We start from the raw sequence: 26105 nt of genomic DNA, 5'->3' as shown, positions 1-26105 counted from the left end.
AATAAATTGTCAAAGCTTTCCATCAAGTGGAAGAAGACAGTCACAGTAAGATTTTGGAGAAGGCACATATTGAAAAATTCAACTGAACAATTAGTAGAAGCATTTCCTGTAGATTAGAAACCCTGTCCAGAACCACATCTGCCTTGAAACATATATAGCACATATTACAAAAGAACTGTTGTTACATTTCAATTTTCATCTGCAGACAAATTTAAGGTTAAAATGTAATATACCCTTAAAGGTGATTGCTAGTTCAAACTTATCATTAGGCATATGGCTTCCTAACTTTTGATTGTATGTTTGGAAAATTGCTAGGAAGTTTTCCATCTGATTGATCAGATGGTATTTGAGTGTGAAATATAACTCTTTGATGCGTGCTTTTCTTCTGGAATTTGTAGATAGTGCAGGGTTCTTAAATTTATTTTGCTTTTGTGAAGTAAGCAAATAACCTGACTTTAAACCTCAGCAAGGCTATTCAACTAAATTCCATATATATCTATTGAAGATACATTACAGCAAGGCAGTGTGGTAGGGCCTGTCTCTTCCCTCAGGTTGCTGATAATCTCATGGCAGAGACACCTGTAAACAAGTTCTGAGGCAAGTGAGTGCTCACAGAATTATAAACAGGTTTGGGTAGTTTGGGGACAGAAGTGAGTAAACAATAGCTGCCATCAGATATCATAAATTTGAAGTTTGATGATTTACTTTCAAGAATAAGGTTCCTGCCACTTAGTTTAGCTAGTTCTGGCCACATTATCTGCAGGTTCTTCCATCAAGAGGCAGAGTCTATTTGCCTGTCCCTTGGATTTGGAGAGGCCTCACAATTTGCTTTCATCTGTAGAATTTGGCATATATGATCTTGTGTGACTGCCAAGTCTAGGCCTTAAGAAATTTTACAGCTTCTGCCTGCTCTCTTCTGGATGTTGCCCACAGACCAAAAACATAGCCTACTGCAGGATGAGAGGCCACATGGAGCCGAGAGCAGACGCATGAGTGAGACCACCTTAGACTTTCAGCTTAGCTGATTCTCCAGTTCAGGGATCAGCAAACTACAGCCTGTAGGCCATAGCCTGCTTCTGTATGGCCCTTGAGCTATGAATAGCTTTGTTTTTAATAGTTTATAAAAATTAAATCAAAAAGAACAGTATGTGACAGAGACAAAGTCTAAAATATTTACTGTCTGATCCTGTTCTACAGAAAACTTGGCCAACCCCTGCTACAGCTGAATGTATCTATATGAGTGAGTCCAATCAAACCAGAGAGGAACCACATAACCAACCTTCAGAATTATGAGAAATATTAAATTGACATTTTTGCAAGCAACTATATTTTGGGAGAGTTTGATCTGCAGCAATAGATGACTCAATCACAAGCTGATAAATGTTACACAAAGAAAAAGGAGACTGCTTCAAAGGAAATAATCTCGTAAAGGTTTTGGACCTTTTTGTCTCACTTCATTTAGGAGAATTTCTTACCCCAATCTGTTGTCCATGGCTCTGCTTTGCATTCCAGGGAAGTTTTGGCAGCTATGAGCACATATACCTGCTGGTTACTGAAAGGACATTCAAATCATTTTAAAAATGAGTATTGAAATACAACTTTTCTAAAATTTTAAGAAACAGAATTTGTAAAATATATTATTAATGCCCTAAAGCATTCTTCCAAATAAGAGGTCTATTTTTTCAGCATATTAACCTATCTGCAGTGAAACCTGTCTGCTTTTGTTATTAATGGACCTCCTTGACTTAGTGAGGTGAACTGTCAGCCCAGGTGGGGTGAAGAATGGCTGTGATAAAGGCGTGCAGCAGGGCAGCAATCACTTTACCCTGGCAAAGGACACAGCTACCTGCCAAGGCTGGAACCAGGAAAACAATCTCAACTATAATTTAGATCTGATTATTATAATTTAGATCTGATTATTTATGCAGTGCCAACTAAGTCCTTGACTTACACTGCTACTATCTAAACTTACTTTTGTTGTACACCCATTTTGATCTCTATATTCACCCCTATTATTTTCAGAGAACCTTCAAACTATCATAAGTAATTTTGCAGAAAAAGGCTATAAGGAAGAAGCAGTCAGGCCAAAGAGTCAGTAAACAAAAAGAAATGGTGGGCCACGTTTACGGTCTTGATACAAATGTGTGGGTTACAATCAGGGGTGGTGCTCATGGCTGAGCTTGGTAGTGGTTAAATACATGATCCAGACCCACTTGATTTTGAGGAAAGGACCAGTACAATCAATACTGCACATCTTGGTAAAAGGAATTTGAGGAGATGGATCTGGGAGTTTAGGTCAGCTATGCTCAGGTGTACAAAAGCAACTCCCTGGGACTCCCATCCATACACAAGACATTGAAACCTGACATGTCTCTCTTACCCCCACTCCATTCCCCATCGATTCCAGAAGAAGAACGGGCATTTCTTCTGAGACAGCAAAGAACTCCTCCTAAGATTTCCTCTTTCCTAATTAGTTCTGTATGAAATAGTTTAACAAGAAAATCCCTCCAGGGCCGCCTCGAGGCCATGCACTCACAGCTTGGAAAGACGACCAGGGAAAAAGGATCTCAAACAAAAATTCTAGCTCGACGTCTGCCACTAAGTTGTCTAATTTTGGCCAGCATCAACTAAAGGCATACATAACACGGCCGTGCTCGGAATGCAAGGTGACCGCGAGGACCCAGAGGGCGCGCCATGCGAGCTCACAGGGCTGGGGACCGCCAGGGCCCGCGCTTGCAGCCAGGGGCTTCCGGCCGCGGCCCCGGCGCGTGGTCTGCGCGCGCCCGGCCGTGCGTGCGGATGCGGGGAGGCTGCGTGTGTGAGCAGGGCGAGAGCGCCGGCCACCTTCCCGCTTCCGAGCTGGGTGCGCGCCGAGCACAGGAGGTGAGTGAGAAGGGCGGCCCTGCAGGGTCTCCGAGGCGGTTAAGACCTGCCGCTGGGTGGAGGGCGTAGCCACCGGACCCGCCTTTTCCGGAACGCGCCGTCCTCCGAAACGCTTACACCCCGGCAGCTAGGCCGGGAGGCACCGCCCACTCCTCTGGAGCGGAGCGTGGCCCGGGTTGAGCCGCCGCACCCGGGGGCTCAGGCTCGGGTCTGGGTGACGAGCAGCTCCCCGCCTCGGGTGAGCGCGGGAGAAGGGGCCCAGTGGGGCAGTGGGCGACGCGGAGGGCCCAGGCCGCGGCCGCATCCGCTGGTTGTCCACCTTGCCTTGCCCCAGGGTGCAATCCCTGCCTTGCGTCGCCTGTGCCGCGCCAGCCACCGTCAAATCCGGGTAGCGACCCGGGGCGTTTGCAGCGGTGCCGAGGAAGAGGACGGGAACGGCGTTACGGTATTGGTGGGCCCCTAACAGGCCTGCGGCGAACGCTTTCCCCAGCGCTGGGGAAGGGCCCCGGCGCAGGGATGTCGGAGGGATTGGGAAGGAATGTGAAACTAAGTGGGGCATGAGGCGAACGCTCGGAGACAGAAGGAAATCCCACGGGGCTAGGGCTACAGGATTTCTACAGGCGGTGTTAAGGAGCATACCAGGCGTTTTAAAAAGATTCCTGGAGGTGCAACGGAGTCTCACTTTTCCAAGCAGTAAGGAATGATGCCATCCTCAAGCACGGGTTGTCGTTGAATTCAGTATTCGTTCGCCTTCTTACTGTTGGATTTAGGAGGGAGATTTGCAGGGCTTTCATGATTTTGTTTCCTCTGCATTTTGCACATATTGCCTGTGTTTAGGAGGTGGCTGCGTTGTGGGAAAAGCTATCAAGGGGAAATTGCCAAACCATGTCTTTTTTTCTGTTTTCAGAGATAAGGAAAATTTGGGTTTGCAGTGTTCAACTGGGAACAAGTTTTTTAGCTACTCCCAGGAGGCTTAGGCAAAAGAAGGGCGCTGAATTTGTGCTCTTAGTATGTGTCGATGCCTGATAAAAGCACAAATTACCGAACGTGTATCAGTCTGGAGAAGAGAACGGTTTATTACTAAGAGATAAGAGACTATGACTTTTTTTCCCCTCATAGACTAAAATGTTCATTCAAATGAATGGCCATTGGATAACTCCAGACCTGAAAATAAACACTGTTGTCAAAACAGCGTCCAGGCCGGGCGCAGTGGCTCACGCCTGTAATTCCAGCACTTTGGGAGGCCGAGGCGGGCGGATCACCTGAGGTCGGAGTTCGAGATCAACTGGGCCAACATGGTGAAACCCCATCTCTACTAAATATACAAAATTAGCTGGATGTGGTGGCACACACCTGTAATCCCAGTTCCTCGGGAGGCTGAGGCAGGAGAATTGCTCGAACCCGGGAGGCAGAGGTTGCAGTGAGCTGAGATTGTGCCATTGCACTCCAGCCTGGGCAACAGAGTGAGACTCCATCTCCAAAACAAACAAAAAACAAAAAAACAGTGTCCAAATAAAATTTCAGATTAGAGCATGAGGTGATTTGAAAGCAAGAAGAGAGGATCAAGGCTTTTCCAAAAATGAAAAAGGTGTTGATACATAATAAATGGCTCCAAAAACTACTTGCTAAGTATACAACATTGATTTTAGATGTCATAATTCCTAATGTCATGACTCATATATTTTTTTTTCTGTTCTTCTGTTCAGTAGTTCACAACAGATCTGAGTGTTTTAATTAAAGCATGGAATACAGAAAACAACAAAAAACTTAAGCTTTAATTTCATCTGGAATTCCACAGGTAAGTTCATCTACTTTTAAATTATAAATTATCCTAATTAGTTAAAAATGCCCGTAATAATGCCCTTTACAAGGTTTTAAGTATCGATGCAGCCACGAAGTTTGTTGTATATTCTAGTATGATTCTTTCATCAGAGGATTTGAAGAAGTTCAAGAGTGAAGCTCTACTAAGCCATTTTGGATAATATATTTTTTTCTTTTTTCTTGCTTGAAAAATAGAGACAAGGCCACTTTATGTTTCCCAGGCTGGACTGGAACCCCTGGGCTCAAATGATCCTCCTACCTCAGCCTGCAGAGTAGCCAGGACTTCAGGTGTGTGCCACCTCACCGGGCTATAATAATATATATATTTTCTAAAAAATTGAATTATTAAAATATGGCTTTTCAGGAAAACCCAATAACTATAAAAAGTTAATTTGGTGGGTCATATTCAACTTCAAGTTCTGACTCAATTCCCTTTATGCCTAAGAAAATGCTCCCTTGAGTACTTTTTCTCTTTCCCCTTTGGATGGATGATGTCTCTTCTTCTTGTGCCCAGCCTCCAGCTTTGTTCCATCCACCATTGGATGATGCAGGTAGAACTCTGTTTTAGGAAATGCCTTTGTCCCTTTCACAACTATATTATGTCCAGACCAAAGAAGCTTTTAACGGGATGGATCATTGTTGCTCGCTGTGGGGTAAACTCCCACTGTGTGGTAGATAGCCACATGGATGGGGTCAAGCACGTGGAATCAAACAGGATACTACTCTTAATGACCTTGCACAACAGATGCACTCAAAAGTTACAGTTCATTTAACAGCAGATTGTCTGGCAAACATCTCTCTTGGGACTATGGACAGTGCTTTTATACTAATAAAAAAGTTGTATATTATAAATATTGATTTGCTTTTGTTACCAGGCCTTTTGGCATATTGTGAATTAGAGGCTAGGGAAAGATGAGAGGATGAGCTAGAAATATGGCAATTTGTCATGCAATCAGCATGTCATGCAATCAGCATGTCATGCAATCAGTATGGGGAAGGAAGATGAAGCCACAGAACATCTGTAGGGTAGGGCCCCAAGTGCTGGAAGGTTGGGAGATTTGGCTGGGGAGATAACTTGAACTCCTTGAATCTCTGAGACATTAAGGAACTAAAAGAAAGCTAGAGTAGGTTATCAGTTTCCCATCCCATGTATTTCTGACTCTGAACACAGGTAGGTAACTAGGATCCCATTGTCTGTTGCTTCTCTTTCTGTGTCTCTTATCTGGAACTATATTTAGCTATTTTGTTTCCAGAGTTTGTTTCCAAGAATGGAGTTACTACTTTCTATGCAAAAGCAAAATGGAGTAGCTGAGACAGACCCTAGGGCCCACAAAGGAAATATTTACTATCTGCCTTTTATGGGGAAAAAAGTTTGCCCACTTCTGGGATAGAATATGGATTTCTGCTAAACTCTCAAGCTGTGCATTTTGAATAGTCTCATAAAAGTTAGAATAAAGAAGTCCTCCTGTTAAAACATTTCACAGGCCTGCAGCCACCTATTCCTGCAGCATGACATGAGGGCTCAAACCATATCTCATATCTGGAATTGTATTTGGCTACTATTTTGGTTACAGACTTTGTCGTTGAGAATAGAGTTATGCACTTTCTAAGATAAAAAATTACCATCAAGTTTTATCTCAGTATTAAATAGTTCCTTTCTCCATACTGATACAGGCTCTAAATTTATGCGTCTATTGGGCACTAACACATTCTGAGAGTGCAAACTCAGTTCCCTGCTGTGGATTTTGGTCACTAATTTGGAAACATTTGAGCTGGAAGGCCTCCCCTATGTTCTCTAGGTGGGCCTCACTCATGATGTTCGTTTGGTGTGTAGTTGTGAGTCTTCCACCATGCTCTGCATTGAGTGTCGGCAACTTGAGGACAGGGCTTGTCTGTCTGCTTCCCCACTGCTGCCCCAACCTCTAACACAGGTCCAGAACACTGAATGAATGAATGAAATACCCTCAGATGACTAAGGCAAAGGTAATTGATGGCTTAACTAACAAGAATGGTAAAGAACTGTAATATTCTCAATTTAGGGTAATAATGGGAAGAAATGTTAACTAGAGCAGCTCCTCGATGCCCTTCCTCCAGTTGATAAAGCTCTTTGTAACAAAACAGACACAGAAAGCCCAGCTTTCAGGGCAGTCTCACTGCTGTTCTGCCTGACTTGTGTGATCTTTGCTCTGCTCCAGTTTTCTTAGCTCCCTGGACCCGGTTGACCTGTTGACTCTTCCCACTGGCTGCTCTATCACGTGGTGCTCTCTGACTGCTCACCCTGAGTGTAAAGGTGTGTCTGCCTCTGCTGCATTCTTTGCTCCCTGCCTAGAATCTCAGGAGGCTGTGAGATTAGATGTGAGGTTGGTCTCTCCTGGGGCACTGTGCCCTGGCAGAAGGAGCTTGGCATTTGGAGTTGAAGGGCTTGAGTTTGGATTCCATGTCTTCCTCTACCTGGGCTGCACTGTTCCCTGGAAAATGGGATTGATGTTAACACAGATTTTACAGTGTCATGAAATGTGCTTTGTAATTTGTAGTTAGAAGCACTATAAACTTGTATAGTGCCCAGAAGTTCACTATGCCTTTAAAAAAAAAAAAAAAAAGGCCTGCTAAAAATCCTAACATGTATTGCAAATTATTAAGAGTGATTTTTTTATGTTCTTACTGGAATATGCAGATAGGGCAGAAGCAAAAAGAAAATTGCAGCTAAATTTTCCTTCTAAAGTCCTGCTGCTTTTGTTTGCTCCTCATTTTTCTCGGCCCAAACCCAGAAATCCGTAAAAGATTCTGCATGCCACAACCCAGAAATGTATCAGAGATTCCCATATATACAGGGATTGTTTTACCTACAAGAAAGTAGTTTGTATAACAGTATATATATGTATATATATTATTTATATATATATATATCTTACTTGTGTCTTTAAAAACTCAGATGTCTTCTACCTCAGCACACTGAAGCAGCAGGCTTCCATTTTAATGAAGCTTTAATGAGAGACATTTTCCCACACATCTTAGAAGATACCTGAGGGTGGTGGTGCTGCAACCAGCAGGGTTTCAAGGGCAGAATTGGGAAATGGTAATGGAGTCTAGGTATTTATACTCACTGTCTACCTAAAACTGTGTGACAACTACAGAGAGTGGTGCTCGAGGTGGGCGTTTTTCTTAAACTCAGTAACTACTTCAAATTCATTCTTAAAAATTGAACAATTTAAAATATGCCAAAATGAAACCTTTTCTATGAACTGCATTTTAAACATCAATAACAAAGTTGTGGAACCTTGTAGTTGGAAGGGACCTTTGACGTTTCTTAGAATAACACTATCTTTGGTTTCTCATTTGCCTTATGGAGTGATACTTACATATTATTCAAAATAATTTGAAAGTATCTACCATGGCACTTCTAAGCTTTTCTTGTCTCCAGAACAGAATATCCCCAGTTCCTTCAGCCACATGTCATGCAATCCTTATGGGAGAGGATAAACCCTTCACCAAATGAGTTACCCTCTTGTAACTTCAGTGACCCTTTCAAAATGGAACTCATATGGAGCTATGGAATTATGACCCCCTTTTGCCCAGATGCTTTTTCCATTTCTTGAACCTAGGAGTGTATTAGGGGTGTGTGTGTGTGTGTATGTGTTAGAGAAGGGGGACACTAGTATTCACTTGTAGAGTTTCTGTTAGCACTGCCAAGTACTTGGGAGTGCTTCCTGTGTGCCAGGCACTATGCTAGGTGCTGGGGACACAGTGGTGTGCAAGAATGAACATCATCTCTGTGCTGGTAGGGCCAGATGCTGCCTGAGAGGTATCCTAGCCCAATGTCCTAGAATTCTGCTGAGAAATAACTCCCCAAATTCAATGACTTGGCCTCCCTGCCAGAGCTAGAATCCTTGTTTCCTGACTGCCCAGTTATTCCTTTACTTCACCACCTTTTATCATATTGGACTCATACTCAGCTAAACCGTAAGGTCTGCCTAGGCTGCTGTTAAAATGGCCCCCCTATCCTGCTCTTGTGCAGCTGGTTTTTTGAACTCTGACATAGGACAATAAATGTGTTCCCATCAAATTTCATCTTGCTGTCTTTAGCTTTTTCTCACCTGTTAAAACCTTTTGGGTTGTGATTACATCTTTCAATGAATTTGTCATTTTTTCCTGTTTTTTTCTTGCCTACAAAATTGAATAAGCCCACATTCCGTTTCTTTAATTAGAAATATGAAATGAGAAAAGGCTAAAGATAGGCCTGTGATTTTTTTCCCCAGTTTGACAAAGATGCTCCAGTCAACCTTAGAACATCAGGAGGGCAGGTCTCTGGCACTTTTGTGTAACACTATTCCCAGAGTCCAGCACAAGCCCAAGAAGTGTTTCTTGAACAAATGACTGCATGAAAAAGACACTGGCTATGATGGATCAGCCAATTTTTAAGCCATCTAGCCACTATCATTACTCACATTTTCCCATTTTGTTCAGAAGGACTTTAAGTGTCCAGCTCTCTTTACAGAGAAGCTTGATTCTTAGGTGTTATCTAGGAGTTACCTTGATCTTCTGTTGAAGAACCCTATTGCAAATGGGCTTAGGTTAGTCAAACAGAGCATTCTCAGTGAATCTCTTCTAGCTCCTGATGGGCATTGCATTTGTGTCATAAGTGTTCACTCATGTTTACAGAGTCTCAGCAACTTATTCAGGGTTATTTGGAATACAGATTCATTAACATTAGTCCCTTCAGGAATTTCTCCATTGCCAAAAAGTGAACTTGTTGGAGAGGACTTGTTGAAAACTGGGTGAGGGTTTGGAAGAGCTGAGCATGATTTGCGTGGAAATTGGACTAAACTTCCCTTTCTTTAAAGTTCCTGGTTTAGCCACTCGAATAGCTGGCATTACAGGCATGCACCAGTATGCCTGGCTAATTTTTGTGTTTTTATTAGAGATGGGGTTTCACCATGTTGCCAGGCTGCTCTTGAACTCCTGGCCTCAAGCAGTCTGCCAGCCTTGGCCTCCCAAAGTGCTGGGATTACAGGCATGAGCCACCATGCCTGGCCAAAAGTTTCTGGTTTAGCTCTGACAACTCTTCTCCTCTGAGGAAGAACAGAGGTGCTACACTGTGAAAGTATGAAGATACCAGGTCAGTAGGATAAAACAAGGCAGGAGGGAAGCTTTTGTAGTGCAGTGGCTACAGACTCCACTTGGGGTGGTGAAGATACCTGAGTTTTCAGTGCTGCTTTCCAGGCTCTGACACCCTGACTAGTGAACAGGTGTCCAAATCTCAAGCTGGTTAACTGAAAGATAAATGTTATAATAATGGTGCCTACTTCATAAGATTGTGGTAGTCATCAAACGAATGGAAATATAAAACGTACTTACTACAGTGCCAGGACCAAGCAAGGAATGTTGCTAAAATTTTGGAGAGAGGGGAGTATGAAGAAGTTGGATAGAGTAGAAAGCAGGTTCTTTTTAACATGAGCCTTTGTTTCCCCTGACAGAGTAAAACATTTCATTTTTAAGTGTTATCAGATTAAGTAAATATACCAATTGCTATTCATTCAGTAAATAAAATTTCACTTCCTATTATATGTCCAGCTGTATGCTCCAAAGTAAGGAGAAAAATGTAAACCATATCAAATATGCACAGTCCTCAAAGTAGCCTGATGCCACTTGAATATCACATGCACTACAGCTGGAAAAGGTTCTTGTATTTTGCAGCTCTCCTCCAGTTGCTACAAGTGCCTATGGTGAGACTTTTGACAGTGTGAGTGGTGCCCAGAAAAAATGATGTTCAGTTGTAGAAAGACTATGGGGCAGAAAGAAGGATCCCAGGAGAGGGGAGCACATGTGCAAAGGCGGAACCACGAAATGCGCGTTTGGCTTTGTGGATCTCTACCAGTAGTTCTTTGGGGCTCGTATTTGCAGGATAGCAGAACATCAGGCGCTGGGAGACTCTAGGAAAACAGAGTCCTTGGACTCTAGGAGAAGACTTACTGATTTGGAAGGAGAAGGTGGATCCACTAAGATTTATTTGCATGTTTAATTGTATTATAGAGCACGTCATGCCATGTAAGACACATTTGGGAGTTAGGAGGAAGGTTTGTAAAGGAAATGTAGACAAATAATATATGTAGAGGAAGCATATAGTGTGGACTCTAATAATAACAGCAATACCATCTACTTAGCCCTTACTGTGTGCCAGCCCCATCCTAGATGTTTAGCACGTATTATTTCATGTAGCTCTCGTAATAAACCCACAAGGAAGGTATTATTGCTCCCATTTTACAGATAAGGTAACTGAAGCTTTAAAAGGTGGAGTAATTTGCTCAAGTGGATTTCAGTGCTTCTCAAACTTCAGTATGTCCACAAGCCACCTGTTAAAAATGTTTCTGATTCACTAGGTCTAGGGTGGGGCCTGGGGCTTTGCATTCCTAATACACTCCTAGGTGGTGCCCATGCACTTTGAGTAGTGAGGGTCTAGGCATCACATTCAAATCACCTGGGAGCTTTAAAAATACTGCCACCTGGTGCTTGCTTTGGCAGCATGTATACTAAAATTACTGTCACCTGAGCCCTGCCACCCTCTGAAACTCCGATTTAGTTGGCCTGGGATCCAGCTTGGCTTCCAGTATTTTTCAAGTTCTCTGGGAGATTATAATGTGCCACAAAGTGAGAACCACTGGGTTAAAGAAGAGGGGAAGAAAAAGTAGTGGTCAGATGGCACTGGTTGTGTTTATTTCTAATATAATCAGGGGAGGGCCTCAAACACAAAGCAGCAGTGAGTTGTGAAAATAATTAGATGTTTGACGAGTCTAATTGAATGGTAGAGTTTTATATTGCTTTATGAGTTAATGTGTTTAGTTTGAAAGGGTACTGGGGAAATTTCCCTCAAAGATGTGAATTGATATGTGAGTTATTTTCACTTTATAAGGAATATACATGATTGGTGTAATGATGATTTGAATTAAACTTAACATGCACAGGACCTTTTTTTAGGCAATTAAGATTTCCATTCCCTTTGCAGTATTTTATGTAGAAGAAAAGTAAGAATGTTGCAAAACTGACAGTAGTTTGGTATTTATCTATAACAGTTAGCATATGGATGATCCTGACTCTAGCGTGCTTGGACCTAAAATTTAACTGAAATTTGTTTCTTGTTTTTTTTGGACCTTTTAAAATGCACATGATCAGAATCAGCATAGCCTGTTACAATAAGGTTTTGTTATTAGAAGAGAGCTGAGGAAAAGCATAATCAACAAATTCAGTTTACTTTTGGATTCGGTTTGTTCTTGGGAATATTTACTAAGTGGTAAAAGTACGTTACCAAACCATTTGCAAAGTATGCAAATATTACAGAGCGCCTACTACGTGTTAGACACTGGATATGTAGCAGTGAATAAGTTGGGTCAGGTTTTCCCCCTCTCCAATCTTACATTCTTTTGAAGGGAATGGACAATAAACAAATAGATATAGATTTTTAAAAGTCTAGATAGGGTTAAATGCTGAGAAGGTGTTAGGTTTAAATCCCAGCTGAGGTCCAACAAGGTGTTAGGTTTGAGTCCCAGCTGAGGTCCGAGGGGAGTGGGTGGATGGGCGAATAGCTGAAAGAACACTCGGGGGGCTTTAGGCAGGTGAAATGTAGCTTTATTCAGCAGCTTTTTAATCAGCAGCTTACTTACACTCTTTTTCACAGTTTCTTTATCTTGGCTGTTTGCTTCAGCTTTGTGGCTCCTCTTATGAGCCTGCTCCTGCTGCCCCCACCCTTGCAGCTGCACTCCCTGGCCTATAATACCAGTGTCAGGGTTAGCAGCTTAATTTTTTCCCTCTGGGCATAAGTCCCCACTTCCCGCTTTCAAGGCAATCCACTCTCCCTTACAGGGGCCAGTAGCATTACTCTCTCTGGGCATTAGTGCACCCCCAAGCCATATCAAGCCAACTCAGACCCCGTGGGCAGCATCAGCAGGGCAGTTATACCTTTTACAAACAATAGCAACTCAAAGCCAAGTATAAACTTACAAAGACAGGTTATCTAACAAGTGAAGTATGTGCCTGTGCCCTAAACTTGCTAAGTCACTTTGGCCCAGATATTCGCCTTGGCCTATTCCTTAACCAAAGCACATTCATACACTTTGTGGAAGGGAATAACGAGGGATGTGATAGAAAATAAGTGCTGGGGGAACTACTTCTTGAGATAGGGGGTCAGGGAAGGACTCTCCTAAGTGACACTGTGCTGAGATCTGAGGCACGAGAAGGAGCCAGCCTTTCCAACAACCAGCTTTTTGGTTGGAGGGGCAGAGTAAGTGCAGGCTCTGCAAGGGAGGAAAATAGTTGACATATTCAGGGATAAGAATGGGAGCCAGGCCGGGTTTGGTGGCCCACATCTATAATCCCAGCACTTTGGGAGGCTGCAGTGGGAGGATTGCTTGAGTCCAGGAGTTCGAGACCAGCTTGGGTAACATAGCAAGACCCCATCTCTATATATTTACATATTTTTTAATTAAAAGATTAAAAGAATAAAAAAGAATGGAAGCCATTGTGGTTGAAATAGGATTGGGAGGGAGTAGTATTAGCAGATGAAAGAGGGACTTATATAAACCCATGGAGCCAGAGACTTCACAGATCTTCATAAAAAATGTGAACATGGTTGCCTGGCATTGTGGCACATGCTTGTGGTCCTAGCTACTGGGGTGGATCACTTGAGGCCAGGAGTTTGAGGCCGCAGTGCAAAATAATTGTGCCTGTGAATAGCCACTGCTCTTCAGCCTGGGAAACATAGCAAGACACATCTCTAAATTTTTTTTTAATGTTAATATTGTTATTTTTAAGGCTTTATTGTCTCTATGCTTTTTTGGCATTCCCTAAATTTTCTGTAATGAACATATATTACATTTGCAGTTAGAATAATTATTTTTTAAATAATTACATTTGATTTCTTTTTGCAGGAAATAGCCAACATTTTTGCACCCCAGGAAAGAGTTTCAGGTTATTTTGGCTTAAATAATTGTGCCATTGTAGTATCTCTGTTTGTCTGTTTTCCTGGAATCTTTGCATTTAAACACTGATACCCCCACTTATTTTCTAGTGATGTCCAGTATGTTTTTGGTGTAAAATAAAAAGGTGTATATCTGCATGAACAATTAGTTACTATTCTTGTTAAAAGTTTGTATTTCAGGTTTTAAGGGTAGGAATTTTCAGTCTTCCTTGTGAAAATGATAAGGCTGTGATGCTGCTATACTGTTTATATCAAGGTTCAATGGTTGCAAGAAAGTAAAACTAAAAGCAGCTCTGGTCAGAAGAGCTCCTTAGCATAGGAAGCATAGTGAACAGGGAGTACACTCCCTGGGATCTAGCAGCCAAGAACGTGAGATCTGGAGTGTTGTTTGAGTTTGTCTCTACCACTTACAAGTCTGTGATTTTGAGCGTATTGACTCTCCCTAAGCCTTAGTTTTCTCACCTATTAAAAGGGGATAATAGGGGTTTTTAAAGCACCTTAATTCATGTGGCTCTCATGAAGATTACAGGATCTGGTGCCTGGAAGCAGTTACTGTTGCCCTGTCCGGGTACCATTGTTAATACTTGTTAACACTGAGTGCACACAGTGATACACAGAATGACCGACTGGACTGTCGAGCTTTTAAAAAATGTTTGTAGTGAAGTATGACATACAAAAAGGTGAGTGCATAAGTTACAAGGTGAATTGTTAAATTCAACACAGAGTAAGGTGAATTGTCAGAGTAAACATGGCTACCACCTAGAAAGTCCCCTCATTCCTTCCCAATTATATTTCCTCCCTGTCCCCAGAGGTTACAGTGTCCTAATTTTAACACCATAGCTTAGTTTGCCTACTTTTCAACTTTGTGTAAATGGAAACATAGTGTCTATTCTTTATGTGCTTGGCTTTTTTCACTCAACATTATGGTTGGCAGATTGTCCATCATGTCATGTGATGTGGTAGTTTGTCGATTTTGGATAATGTGCTGTTATATAGATTTCTCTCGGCTACTGTGGGTGGATATTTGGGTTGTTCCCATGTTGGGGCTGTCATGACTAGTGTGTTGTAATGACCTTTCTTGTACATTTTTTGAGGGGGGCTGCTGTTAGGACTTGAGCCCCCACTTGGATATTTCATGATGTCCTTAACATACATACACATTAATGGTGAATGTTCTGCCTCGAGTGGGATTGCCATATTGTGGGGTACATATATGTTCAGCTTTAATAATGCTAAAAAGTTTTCTGAAGTAAATGAACCAATTTGTATTTACTCCAGACTACTACTACAATTTTTCTGGGTTTAATAGTTCACAGAAACTGGCCTCTTAATTCAATAAATAAATCTCCTAGGATGGGATTTCCAAAGGTGTAGAATGCTAGTCCTGACAGAGGCTCTGAAAATTAAGCCTATTAAAATGTCTTCTTTGTTCAGAGAAATTTGAGAAACATTGCATATTATATCCTCTTCTCAGAGAATGTACCTTAACATATTAAAAACTCTGAGAAGCCCTCCACTAAAAAATAATAGTTTAGGCTGGGCGTGGTGGCTCACATCTGTAACCCCAGCACTTTGGGAGGCCAAGGCGGGTGGATCACGAGGTCAGGAGTTCAAGACCAGCCTGACCAATATGGTGAAACCCTGTCTGTACTAAAAATACAAATATTAGCCAGGCATGGTGGCACGTGCCTGTAGTCCCAGCTACTCAGGAGGCTGAGGCAGGAGAATCACTTGAACCCAGGAGATGGAGGTTGCAGTGAGCCAAGATCGCGCCACTGCACTCCAGCCTGGGCGACAGAGCAATACTCCATCTCAATAATAATAATAATAATAGTTTTAAGTTTGTTTGAATGATTTCTGATTGTTTTGGTCCACAGAGCCCTTTTGCGGCTATAACACCTGTAGATAAGACAGAGATACAGCCTGTGAGTGTTGGGGCATCGGGAAGGAGACGGCCATCTTTGGCTGCTGTAAAGCTACAGCATTTAATAACAGAAGTGCTGATTTCCCCCTCTCTGAGGATGGTGCTTTCGTTGATGGTTGAAGCGTCGGTACACTTAATGCACTGGAAACTAATAACCTTTTTTATCTTTGGAGGTTTTCTGAGCTTTTCTAGTATTTGAGATATTTTTTTCAGCTGCTGCAGATCAACCCCTAAATCAACAAGTAATTACTGGTGGCCTGCTGTTCACCCAGCATTGCACTAAGTTGGTGGGATAGAAAACATACTGTTAGCTTAATGGAAATTGTTTATAGTTGGCAAATTCATGTGTAGTTAATATAAGTACAAGTTTATCTGAAAATTTTTTTTGTATGTACGGGGTCTCACTGTTCCCCCAGGTTGGTCTTGAACTCCTGGCCTCCAGCGATCCTCCCGCCTTAGCCTCCTAAAGTGCTGGGATTATAAGTGTGAACCACAGTGCCTGGCCACAAGTTTATCTTTTAGAAAATGGAAATTATTTTTAAGTTATAATTTCTTTCTTGACAGTGATGTGTGGCATTTAAGAAGTCAGTAATAAAATAATTGTGTACTTCCCTGTTGGGCCTTTTCATATTGTTTTCTATTCATCAATATTGTTGATTCTTCTCTCCGTCCCTCCCCTGGGACATGGCGTTTAGAACAGTGTCAGGGTCCTTGTAGCCCACTGCTCAGCTGTCCTAAGGAGGCAGGCCAGCTGCCCTGTGTTCTCACTATCAGGAAATGAGCCAATCCGAGGTCTCTGGCCAGTTTGATTTCTATGACACACACATGCTATGAACACACGGGCCACTTCAGTTGAACCCTTATTTATCTGCATGCCTGAGTATCATTTTAAAAATACATTTATTTTTATTGATTGACAATTGTACATATTTATAAGGTACATGTGATATTTTGATACATGCATACAATGTGTAATGGTCAAATCAGAAATTCAGGATATCTATAACCTCAAAAATTTATCATTTCTTTATGTTGGGAATATTCAGAAACCATTAAGTGCTCTTGGTCCTGGACCAGGCCCTGTGCTGACTGGTTAATCCAAGTTCTTTCCATTAAACCTCACAATAATTGAATTAGTTTTGTGATGCCTGATTTATAGCTGAAAAATGAAACTTTTGGCCAGGCGTGGTGGCTTACGCCTGTAATCCCAGCACTTTGGGAGGCCGAGGCAGGCGGATCACCAGGTCAGGAGATTGATACAATCCTGTAACACAGTGAAACCCCATCTTTACTAAAAATACAAAAAATTAGCTGGGTGTGGTGGCGGGCGCCTGTAGTCCCAGCTACTCGGGAGGCTGAGGCAGGAGAATGGCGTGAACCCAGGAGGCGCAGCTTGCAGTGAGCCGAGATTACGCCACTGCACTCCAGCCTGGGCGACAGAGCGAGACTCTGTCTCACTTTTTTCTATTGATGTATCATTAGTTGGATGTATAATATCCATTAGGATTATAAATTTTCCATTATACCATACCTTCAGGTTTTCTTTTTATGGTTATAGAGCTTCATGATTGTTATGTTTTTGGATGGTTTCTTCTTACAGAGCTTTATGATAAATTATCTTTTTGGATGGTTTCTTCTATTAGTAAGAACATCTCCTTTGTCCCTTATTAAAGATGTTTGTTTATTTATTTATTTTGAGACAGAGTCTTGCTGCTCTGTTGCCTAGGCTGGAGTGCAGTGTCAGGATCTCAGCTCACTGCAATCTCCGTCTCTCAGATTTAAGCAGTTCTCCTGCCTCAGCCTCCCGAGTAGGTGGGACTACAGATGCGCACCACCATGCCTGGCTAATTTTTGTGTTTTTAGTAGAGATGGGGTTTTGCCATGTTGGCCTGGTTGGTCCTGAACTCCTGACTTCAGGTGATCCGCCTGCCTTGGCCTCCCAAAGTTCTGGAATTACAGGCATAAGCCACCATGCCCAGCCTGAGAGTCTTTTTTTTAGTAGATAAGTTTACATTTATATTTACCTTAATTAACAGCACATTTAGATTTACTCCTGCCATCATCTTTTGTGTTTTGTGTTTGCATGCATTTTTTCTTTTTATTTCCCATTTTCCTGCTTTATATTGAATAGACAGATAACTTACTTTGTTTCTGCTATTTCTCAATCAATTTGGAAGATAGTGCTCTATATTCTTTCAGTGATCGATGTAAAGGTTAATGTACATTCTTAAATGAACTTTTTAGCAAAATGTGAAGGTTTATCCATATCTCTTTGTTCCTTAAAATATACTAAGAATGTTAGCATATTTTAATTTTCCTATGAAACATCTTTTTGTAGCCATCATGTCATTTTTACCTAGTATTTTAGTTACATTTTTTAACCACATGAAACAATTTTTTGCCCCTCCCTCCTTTTCAGGATAATCTATTTTGACAGTAAGAATCATTTTAGAGAACACAAATAGGATGGAAATGATGCCAAGGGTAGAACCACAGCTGATAATAACAGCTTCTGTTTGTTGAATACCTAACACAGACCAGAAGTTTTGCATATATTATCAGTAATTTGCACTGTATTAATATCTTCAATATAGAGATAGGAAACTGAGGCTTCAAGAGATACATAACATACCCATTCATCCTGGTTGGTAAAGGACAGAGCTGGAGAGTGGACTTTGGTAGCTGGCTTTGGAGCCATCTGTGTTGTAGGTGACCTAGTTTGTTCTGGCCAGTTCTTTAGAGTCCGTTCCTCGCTTTTGGACTAGATAGTTTCTCCTCTTTTGCTGCTGCTTTATTTTCTTCATGGGTCCATAAATGATAGACATCATAACCATAGTCACATTCTCACATTTAGAAACTGTGGCTTATAGAATGTGTAAAAAATCACTTTTATAATAAGATTTGCCATTTTAAGTTCTTCCCATTATTGAAGAGTAGTAGAGCCTCCATCATCCATATGCAATTATAAATGGCACCCCTTACAGCACTTTCCTTCTGTTTTTCCAAAATCTGTTGAAATATGCTGATTTGTTAGAATGAGATATTTGTTGTAATAAATGTACAAGTCGTTAGTGGCTGAGTTGTAAATGGTTCCCTCAAGGGTTGTGTAGTGCCCAGTAGCCAGGTGAGGAGAAAACGTATAAAGGCAGTGTTAATTACTTTCATAATTCTTGCTCTCAAACTATTCGATTTCAGGTTTTTTTCTGCGATTGGCAGCGTATGGCTAGTAAAGGGGATAGGGGAGGATAGGAGGTGGGTGGACAGATCTATATTTTATCCTTTTACAAATGGAGATAGCATATCAAGCCTCAGTGTCCATTGCACTCCTGCCGTAGGCCTCCCTTTGTCTTGCACTTTGACTCCTGAGAGAAAAATTGTTTTTGCCAACAAGGTCGTAGAATGTAAGTGGAGAGGCAAGACATACATACATGGAACCGAACTGGAGAGAGTTTGCTAAAACATTATATTGTGTTGTGTGGGTTAAAATATGGAAAGCATTACATATAGAAAAGATAATTGTGGCGAGACATAATCAGGGCAAGTAAGAGATGACCAGATGAAGAGGACAAGGAGCCTTGAAATCCTGTTATTTTCATATGTATTAAGAGACAGAGGAGCTGTATGTCCAGAGACCCTAAAGTTGTCCCAAGGTAGAACCCTTGGTAGACCAGCCTTCCCATAAGGACATTAATGTCCATCCTCCATAGTGAATTCCAGCTTTCCAAGAACCCTCCCCCATATAATTGTGGGTAAAAGGGCACCTGCCAGCAGCCTCCTCAGCCCACCCTTCCTCATGTTGTTCATCTGTCCCTTATGCTAAAGTTCCTTAGCATTTGCTGTAAACAGTGTGTACTGCACTGTGGTGCCATGTTTATAGGTTGTCTTGGGTTTTCTTCTTCCTCCTGTCTCCTACTTTTGGTCTCCTTAGTGCCTGGTCTTTGGGAGTAGAAGATGTCCAGTAAATACACATACATGAATGCCCTTAGACTGAAGTCTATGCTCATGGTGCAAGGAAAGCTCTATGGAATCCCGAATTATAAACCACCCTCTGCCTTGAGATCAGGAACAGAGCTGTCACTTTACAGTCTGAATGTTCTGTGCCTCCTCGTGTCTCAGCTGGAGCTTCTGTGTAAAAGCAAGTGTTTTAGGAGTTTCCATCCCATGATTCTGATTCGGTGTGTGATTTCTGAAGAGGTTGGAATGGGAAATGTGAAAATTTAATACTAAGGATGGGCCTTTGATTTAAACAGTTGCTATGCAGACTGAGCATTGAGTTTAACCAATGAGGTAAAAAGAGGGGAGAGGTGGTGGTTGGGGCAAGTAAAAGCTGTTTCATAGTCAGCGTTTGAAAACTCAAGAGAGATGATCCTGTTTGTGTCTGGAGGACTTGCCTTTCAAGTGAAGAATCTCTACCTTATCCCACATCAGCAGTCACTAAGAATAGAATAATGATCACTATAGGGTTTTTCTTACCCAGATTTACTAGAATCCGTATCAGAACACACAGCTGAGAAAGACCCTTTGTTTATTTGGGCATGTGGCTAGTAATATCCCCTTGAATTAAATCCTTCTTTTTTTATAGTTATAAAGAGGAGATACATTTTATTTATTTGTGTTTATGGTAGATTTATTTTTTAACCCACCATTACCCATCTCTTTCTGTCCCTATCATATCTGCACCTAGGATAGAATTATATTTAACAGTAAACTGTTAATTTAGGTAGAGTAGGATAACTACTACAAAATAATCAAAGGATATGTTTTAACCTTGGTCTTGATGTAAGAAGCTAAAAGAGATTTTTGGTTATTGGTTTCTATTTGCTTATAGTTAAATGAAGTAGATTCAAGTCAGGATTTTTTGTTTTACTGTGGAGATTTTGTTCTCCTACTCTTTCTCCTTGAGTAGATAGTCAGATGTCTTTTGAAAATGTGTTTTGGGTGTGGAATATTAACCCAATCTTTGATAACTCTTCCAGAACCTTCGGCTCGCGTGCTTCTGAGTTGCTGTGGATGGCCTCGGCTCTCTGGACTGTCCTTCCGAGTAGGATGTCACTGAGATCCCTCAAATGGAGCCTCCTGCTGCTGTCACTCCTGAGTTTCCTTGTGATGTGGTACCTCAGCCTTCCCCACTACAATGTGATAGAACGCGTGAACTGGATGTACTTCTATGAGTATGAGCCGATTTACAGACAAGACTTTCACTTCACACTTCGAGAGCATTCAAACTGCTCTCATCAAAATCCATTTCTGGTCATTCTGGTTACCTCCCACCCTTCAGATGTGAAAGCCAGGCAGGCCATTAGAGTTACTTGGGGTGAAAAAAAGTCTTGGTGGGGATATGAGGTTCTTACATTTTTCTTATTAGGCCAAGAGGCTGAAAAGGAAGACAAAATGTTGGCATTGTCCTTAGAGGATGAACACCTTCTTTATGGTGACATAATCCGACAAGATTTTTTAGACACATATAATAACCTGACCTTGAAAACCATTATGGCATTCAGGTGGGTAACTGAGTTTTGCCCCAATGCCAAGTACGTAATGAAGACAGACACTGATGTTTTCATCAATACTGGCAATTTAGTGAAGTATCTTTTAAACCTAAACCATTCAGAGAAGTTTTTCACAGGTTATCCTCTAATTGATAATTATTCCTATAGAGGATTTTACCAAAAAACCCATATTTCTTATCAGGAGTATCCTTTCAAGGTGTTCCCTCCATACTGCAGTGGGTTGGGTTATATAATGTCCAGAGATTTGGTGCCAAGGATCTATGAAATGATGGGTCACGTAAAACCCATCAAGTTTGAAGATGTTTATGTCGGGATCTGTTTGAATTTATTAAAAGTTAACATTCATATTCCAGAAGACACAAATCTTTTCTTTCTATATAGAATCCATTTGGATGTCTGTCAACTGAGACGTGTGATTGCAGCCCATGGCTTTTCTTCCAAGGAGATCATCACTTTTTGGCAGGTCATGCTAAGGAACACCACATGCCATTATTAACTTCACATTCTACAAAAAGTCTAGAAGGACAGGATACTTTGTGGAAAGTGTTAAATAAAGTAGGTACTGTGGAAAATTCATGGGGAGGTCAGTGTGCTGGCTTGCACTGAACTGAAACTCATGAAAAACCCACAGACTGAAGACTGGAGGGTTACACTTGTGATTTATTAGTCAGGCCCTTCAAAGATGATATTTGGGGGAATTAAGTATAAAGGAATTGGAGGTTTTTGCTAAAGAAATTAATAGGACCAAACAATTTGGACATGTCATTCTGTAGACTAGAATTTCTTAAAAGGGTGTTACTGAATTATAAGCTCACTAGGCTGTAAAAACAAAACAATGTAGAGTTTTATTTATTGAACAATGTAGTCACTCGAAGGTTTTGTGTATATCTTATGTGGATTACCAATTTAAAAATATATGTAGTTCTGTGTCAAAAAACTTCTTCACTGAAGTTATACCGAACAAAATTTTACCTGTTTTTGGTCATTTATAAAGTACTTCAAGATGTTGCAGTATTTCACAGTTATTATTATTTAATATTCAAACTTTCTGTGTTTTTAAATGTTTTGACGATTTCAATACAATATAAAAAGGATAGTGAATCATTCTTTACATTCAAACATTTTCCAGTTACTTAACTGATCAGTTTATCATTGATACATCACTCCATTAATGTAAAGTCATAGGTCATTATTGCGTATCAGTAATCTCTTGAACTTTGTTAAATATTTTACTGTGGTAATATAGAGAAGAATTAAAGCAAGAAAATCTGAAGTATTGTCTTGTTTTTAAAAAATACAGTCCCTAGTGTTTTTAGAAGTCACTTAATCTGCCTCATTTTTCCACCTGAAAATTAGGAATAATGTAGAATGCCAGGCAGTAATTTCCTTTTGGAAAGGACTCTGAAGGCAGAAAAGAAGGGAGAGAACTTCATGGGCAGAATATTATAAAAAGAGTGTCATATTCCAGCATTTGAATTGGAAAGAGAAGAAGATCCAAGTTGCATTATTAATCTGCCCTATGTTTTTTTCTTTTAACAATCAGTTTGAGCTGCTGCTGTTATGAGTTTCTCATCAAGATGAAAGCCCTAATGTGTAAAGTCAAATCTGATTTAAATTTTGTGCTTTTATAGAAAGAAATTTCTTCATAGACGTGGTGATATATCATTTGTTGGACCTGCTTAATAGTAGGTCAAAGAGGAGCACTCCTTGCCCCCCCCATTCCTGGGTTTATGCAGTTTTCTTTTTAGAGTTTATGTAGGGCAAGTGGTTCTTTTTCTCTGAATTACAGGATGGAAAAAGGTCATATCCTTTGTCAGGAAATATAAACTTGAAAGTATGTAGTCAGCTCTTGTAATACTCATATTTATGATTGTCCTATATGAAAAACAACTTCAGTTAAAACTATAATGTGTGGTTCTCTATAACAAGGTGATGTCTGTTTCCCAGGGCTCAGACCTAATCCAGTTATAATAAAATCATTTAAATGAAATATTCTATGGAATCGATCTATGCCCTTGTTAATCTCCATCCATGTAGGAGTCACTTTCTTTAAGACAGATGGTGGTAGTTATTTTTGTGGCATGGTTAGATTTGACTGGTTTTGCAGAAGACCACAGTCATGTACTGCATAATGACATATACAATAGTGGTCTCATAAAATTATAATGGAGCAGAAAATCTATTGCCTCATGATGTTATAGCCATTTTATTGTCATAGTCTCGTGCATTACTCACGTGTCTGTGATGATGCTGGTGTAAACAAACCTACTACACTGCCAGTTGTATAAAAGTACAGCACATTCAGTTATGTACAGTACGTAATACTGATAATGACAATAAATGACACCGGTTTGTGTATTTACTTTTATCATTATTTTAGAGTGTTCTCTTTCTACTTATTAAAAAAAAATGTTTAATACAGCCTTGGGCAGGTCCCTCAGGAGGTATTCCAGAAGAAAGCATTATCATCATAGGAGATGACAGCTCCATTCATGCTATTTCTCCTGAAGACCTTCCAGTGAGACAAGATGTGGTGATAGAAGACAGTGATACTGATGATCCTGACCCTGTGGGCCTAGGCTAATGTGCTGTGTTTGTGTCTTAAGTTTTTAACAAAGTTTAAAAAGTAGAAAAATAAAGTTTAGGAAAAAGCTTATAGAGTAAGGATATAAAGAATATTTTTGTACAGTTTTACAAGATGTTTGTGTTTTAAGCTAAGTGTCAAAAAACTTCGACAAAAGAGTCAAAGTTTGAAAGTTTGTAAAGTTAAGTTACGGTGAGTTAAGGTTAATTACCGAAGAAAGAGAATTGTTAAATGAATTTAGTGTGGCCTACTTTAAGTGTGCCGTGTTTGTAAAGTCTACAGTAGTGCACAGTAATGTTCGAGGCCTTCACATTCACCCACCACTCACTCAGTGACTCACACAGAGCAACTTCCACCCCTGCAAGCTCTATTCATGGTAAGTGCCCTCCCTATACAGGTGTACTATTTTTTTTCTTTTATACTATTTGTTTTTTTTTTACTGTGCTTTTTCTATTTTAGATACACCAGTACCATTGTGTGACAGTCTCCAACAGTAAGTATTCAGTACAGTAACATTCTGTACAGGTTTATAGCCTAGAAGCGATAGGCTCTACCATGTAGCCTAGGTGTATAGTAGGCTATGCCATCTAGGTTTGTGTAAGTACACTCTAATGTTTGCACAACGACAAAATCACCTGACATATTTCTCAATATATCTCCATTGCTAAGTGCCACATTTCTGTATATTGATGTTTGGGAAGCCAACTCAAAACATTTCTAGAGAGAACTTTTAACATAAAAAATATTTCCCTTTCACTTTTAGAAAAGAAAGGGAAAAAAGAAACAAAAAAAACAAACAAGTTTTAGAAGATTGTTTCTTCTGAACTGAAGATTGGTGCCTAAAAGAACCTACAAAGTTAAATGATTAGGAAAACATTGAGAGATTGGGTCATATTTTTTGTTTTTAACTATATTAATAAGCTTTCAGGAAGTAAATATTAGCTGTGTTTTAAAATCATGACCTGGTGTTTAACCAAATCAGCAGCTTTAAAAATTATAACAATGTTTAATACTGGGGCTTATCCTTGGGCTGATTCAGTCCCATCTGCCTTAGCCCTGCCATCCCCATAGTTTCACACACCCTCTGCCTCACTTGCTTTCCTTGTCTGCAAGTGTTGAGTTTGTGACTTTTAGCACATTAGTTAGCTTTGCTAAGGGTCACAAATGCTACAGTAACGCCCAAATCTCAGACTTGATGACAGCCAATGTTTTCACTCACGTTGCATGGCAGTGGTTGGCTGCAACCCTGCTCCATGTCTTTTTCATTCCAGGATCCAGGCTGATGGGCAGCCCGTTTGGAACATGCTGTTCTTATAGAAGGAAATTAAAAAGCTGGTGGAAGCACAGTGGCATATATTAATACATCCAATGGCTGAGATGAATCCCGTGCCAAGCCCAGTGTCACTGAGGTGGGGAAGTATATTTCTCTTGCAGGAAGTAACCGCAAGTGATGTTGCAGCATGCAGGAATGTATTGTTCCACAGAATGGGGAATGAAAAACTGAGTGCAGTCATACTGTAATTTGCCACACTCAGTGTCTGAAAGGGAGAGGGAGCCTTCAGACAATGCCAGACAACTCTGCAACAGACCCCAATTTAGGCCCTGTAAACCAGAAACGTAAGAAATAATTTTTGCCTAATGCTACCAACTTTGGGGATGCTTTCTTATGATAATTAAAACATCTCTCACTAGGGAAATTTACCATTGTCTGTGGCCCCGGGGCTAAGCCCTCTCTCCTCACATCTGGCCCCTCCTCTATACATGCCGGGCCTTACCCCTGCTTGAGGTTATCAATGAGTAATTTCCAAAACTCCTTTCCACTTAGCTCTGTTTCTGTTTCACTTTCTCCTTTCAGACCATGTGGGAAGCAAGGCAGAGGTGAATGCTGCTTAACATTCCTCCCCCCCCACACCCGCCCAAAAAAAACAAACTCATTCAAGGCATTTCCCAGATAAAAGGAAATCAACTTCTCTAAAGATAAATTTTTAATCCAGCTTGAATTAATTTTGTATAAGGTGTAAGGAAGGGATCTAGTTTCAGCTTTCTACATATGGCTAGCCATTTTTCCCAGCACCATTTATTAAATAGGGACTCCTTATTCCATTGCTTGTTTTTGTCAGGTTTGTCAAAGATCAGATAGTTGTAGATATGTGGCATTATTTCTGAGGGCTCTGTTCTGTTCCGTTGATCTATGTCTCTGTTTTGATACCAGTACCATGCTGTTTTGGTTACTGTAGCCTTGTAGTATAGTTTGAAGTCAGGTAGTGTGATGCTTCCAGCTTTGTTCTTTTGGCTTAGGATTGACTTGGCGATGCGGGCTCTTGTTTGGTTCCATATGAACTTTAAAGTAGTTTTTTCCAATTCTGTGAAGAAAGTCATTGGTAGCTTGATGGGGATGGCATTGAATCTATAAAT

The 26105-nt window shown here is 40.8% G+C and overlaps 1 protein-coding gene across 8 annotated transcripts; it reads left to right on the top strand.

The window, feature by feature from the left end:
• The first annotated feature begins 2786 nt into the window (after window positions 1–2786).
• On the top strand, window positions 2787–23096 carry B3GALNT1 (beta-1,3-N-acetylgalactosaminyltransferase 1 (globoside blood group)). 8 transcript variants are annotated; one of them, XM_058426368.1, is made up of 5 exons: window positions 2909–3328; window positions 4590–4681; window positions 4900–4992; window positions 6900–6994; window positions 20573–23096. In XM_058426368.1, exon 5 carries the CDS (start codon window positions 20607–20609, stop codon window positions 21600–21602), a length of 996 nt encoding a protein of 331 aa, XP_058282351.1. In that variant the 5' UTR covers window positions 2909–3328; window positions 4590–4681; window positions 4900–4992; window positions 6900–6994; window positions 20573–20606; the 3' UTR covers window positions 21603–23096. The 8 variants fall into 8 exon arrangements, with proteins under 8 accessions (XP_032029820.1, XP_058282353.1, XP_058282354.1 ...); XM_032173929.2 differs by lacking the exons at window positions 2909–3328; window positions 4900–4992 and adding an exon at window positions 2787–2883; XM_058426370.1 differs by lacking the exon at window positions 6900–6994 and having other exon boundaries at window positions 2907–3328.
• The last annotated feature ends 3009 nt before the right edge of the window (window positions 23097–26105 follow it).

Source organism: Hylobates moloch, unplaced genomic scaffold (assembly GCF_009828535.3).
Source record: "Hylobates moloch isolate HMO894 unplaced genomic scaffold, HMol_V3 SCAFFOLD_13, whole genome shotgun sequence".
Taxonomy (NCBI): domain Eukaryota; kingdom Metazoa; phylum Chordata; class Mammalia; order Primates; family Hylobatidae; genus Hylobates; species Hylobates moloch.
The sequence above is the reverse complement of the archived record's forward strand: the minus strand, read 5'-3'. Positions and strand labels throughout refer to the sequence as shown.

Excerpts from the sequence above, each read along its gene's own strand:
- B3GALNT1 (XM_032173929.2), top strand. The coding sequence starts at position 20,607 with ATGGCCTCGGCTCTCTGGACTGTCCTTCCGAGTAGGATGTCACTGAGA.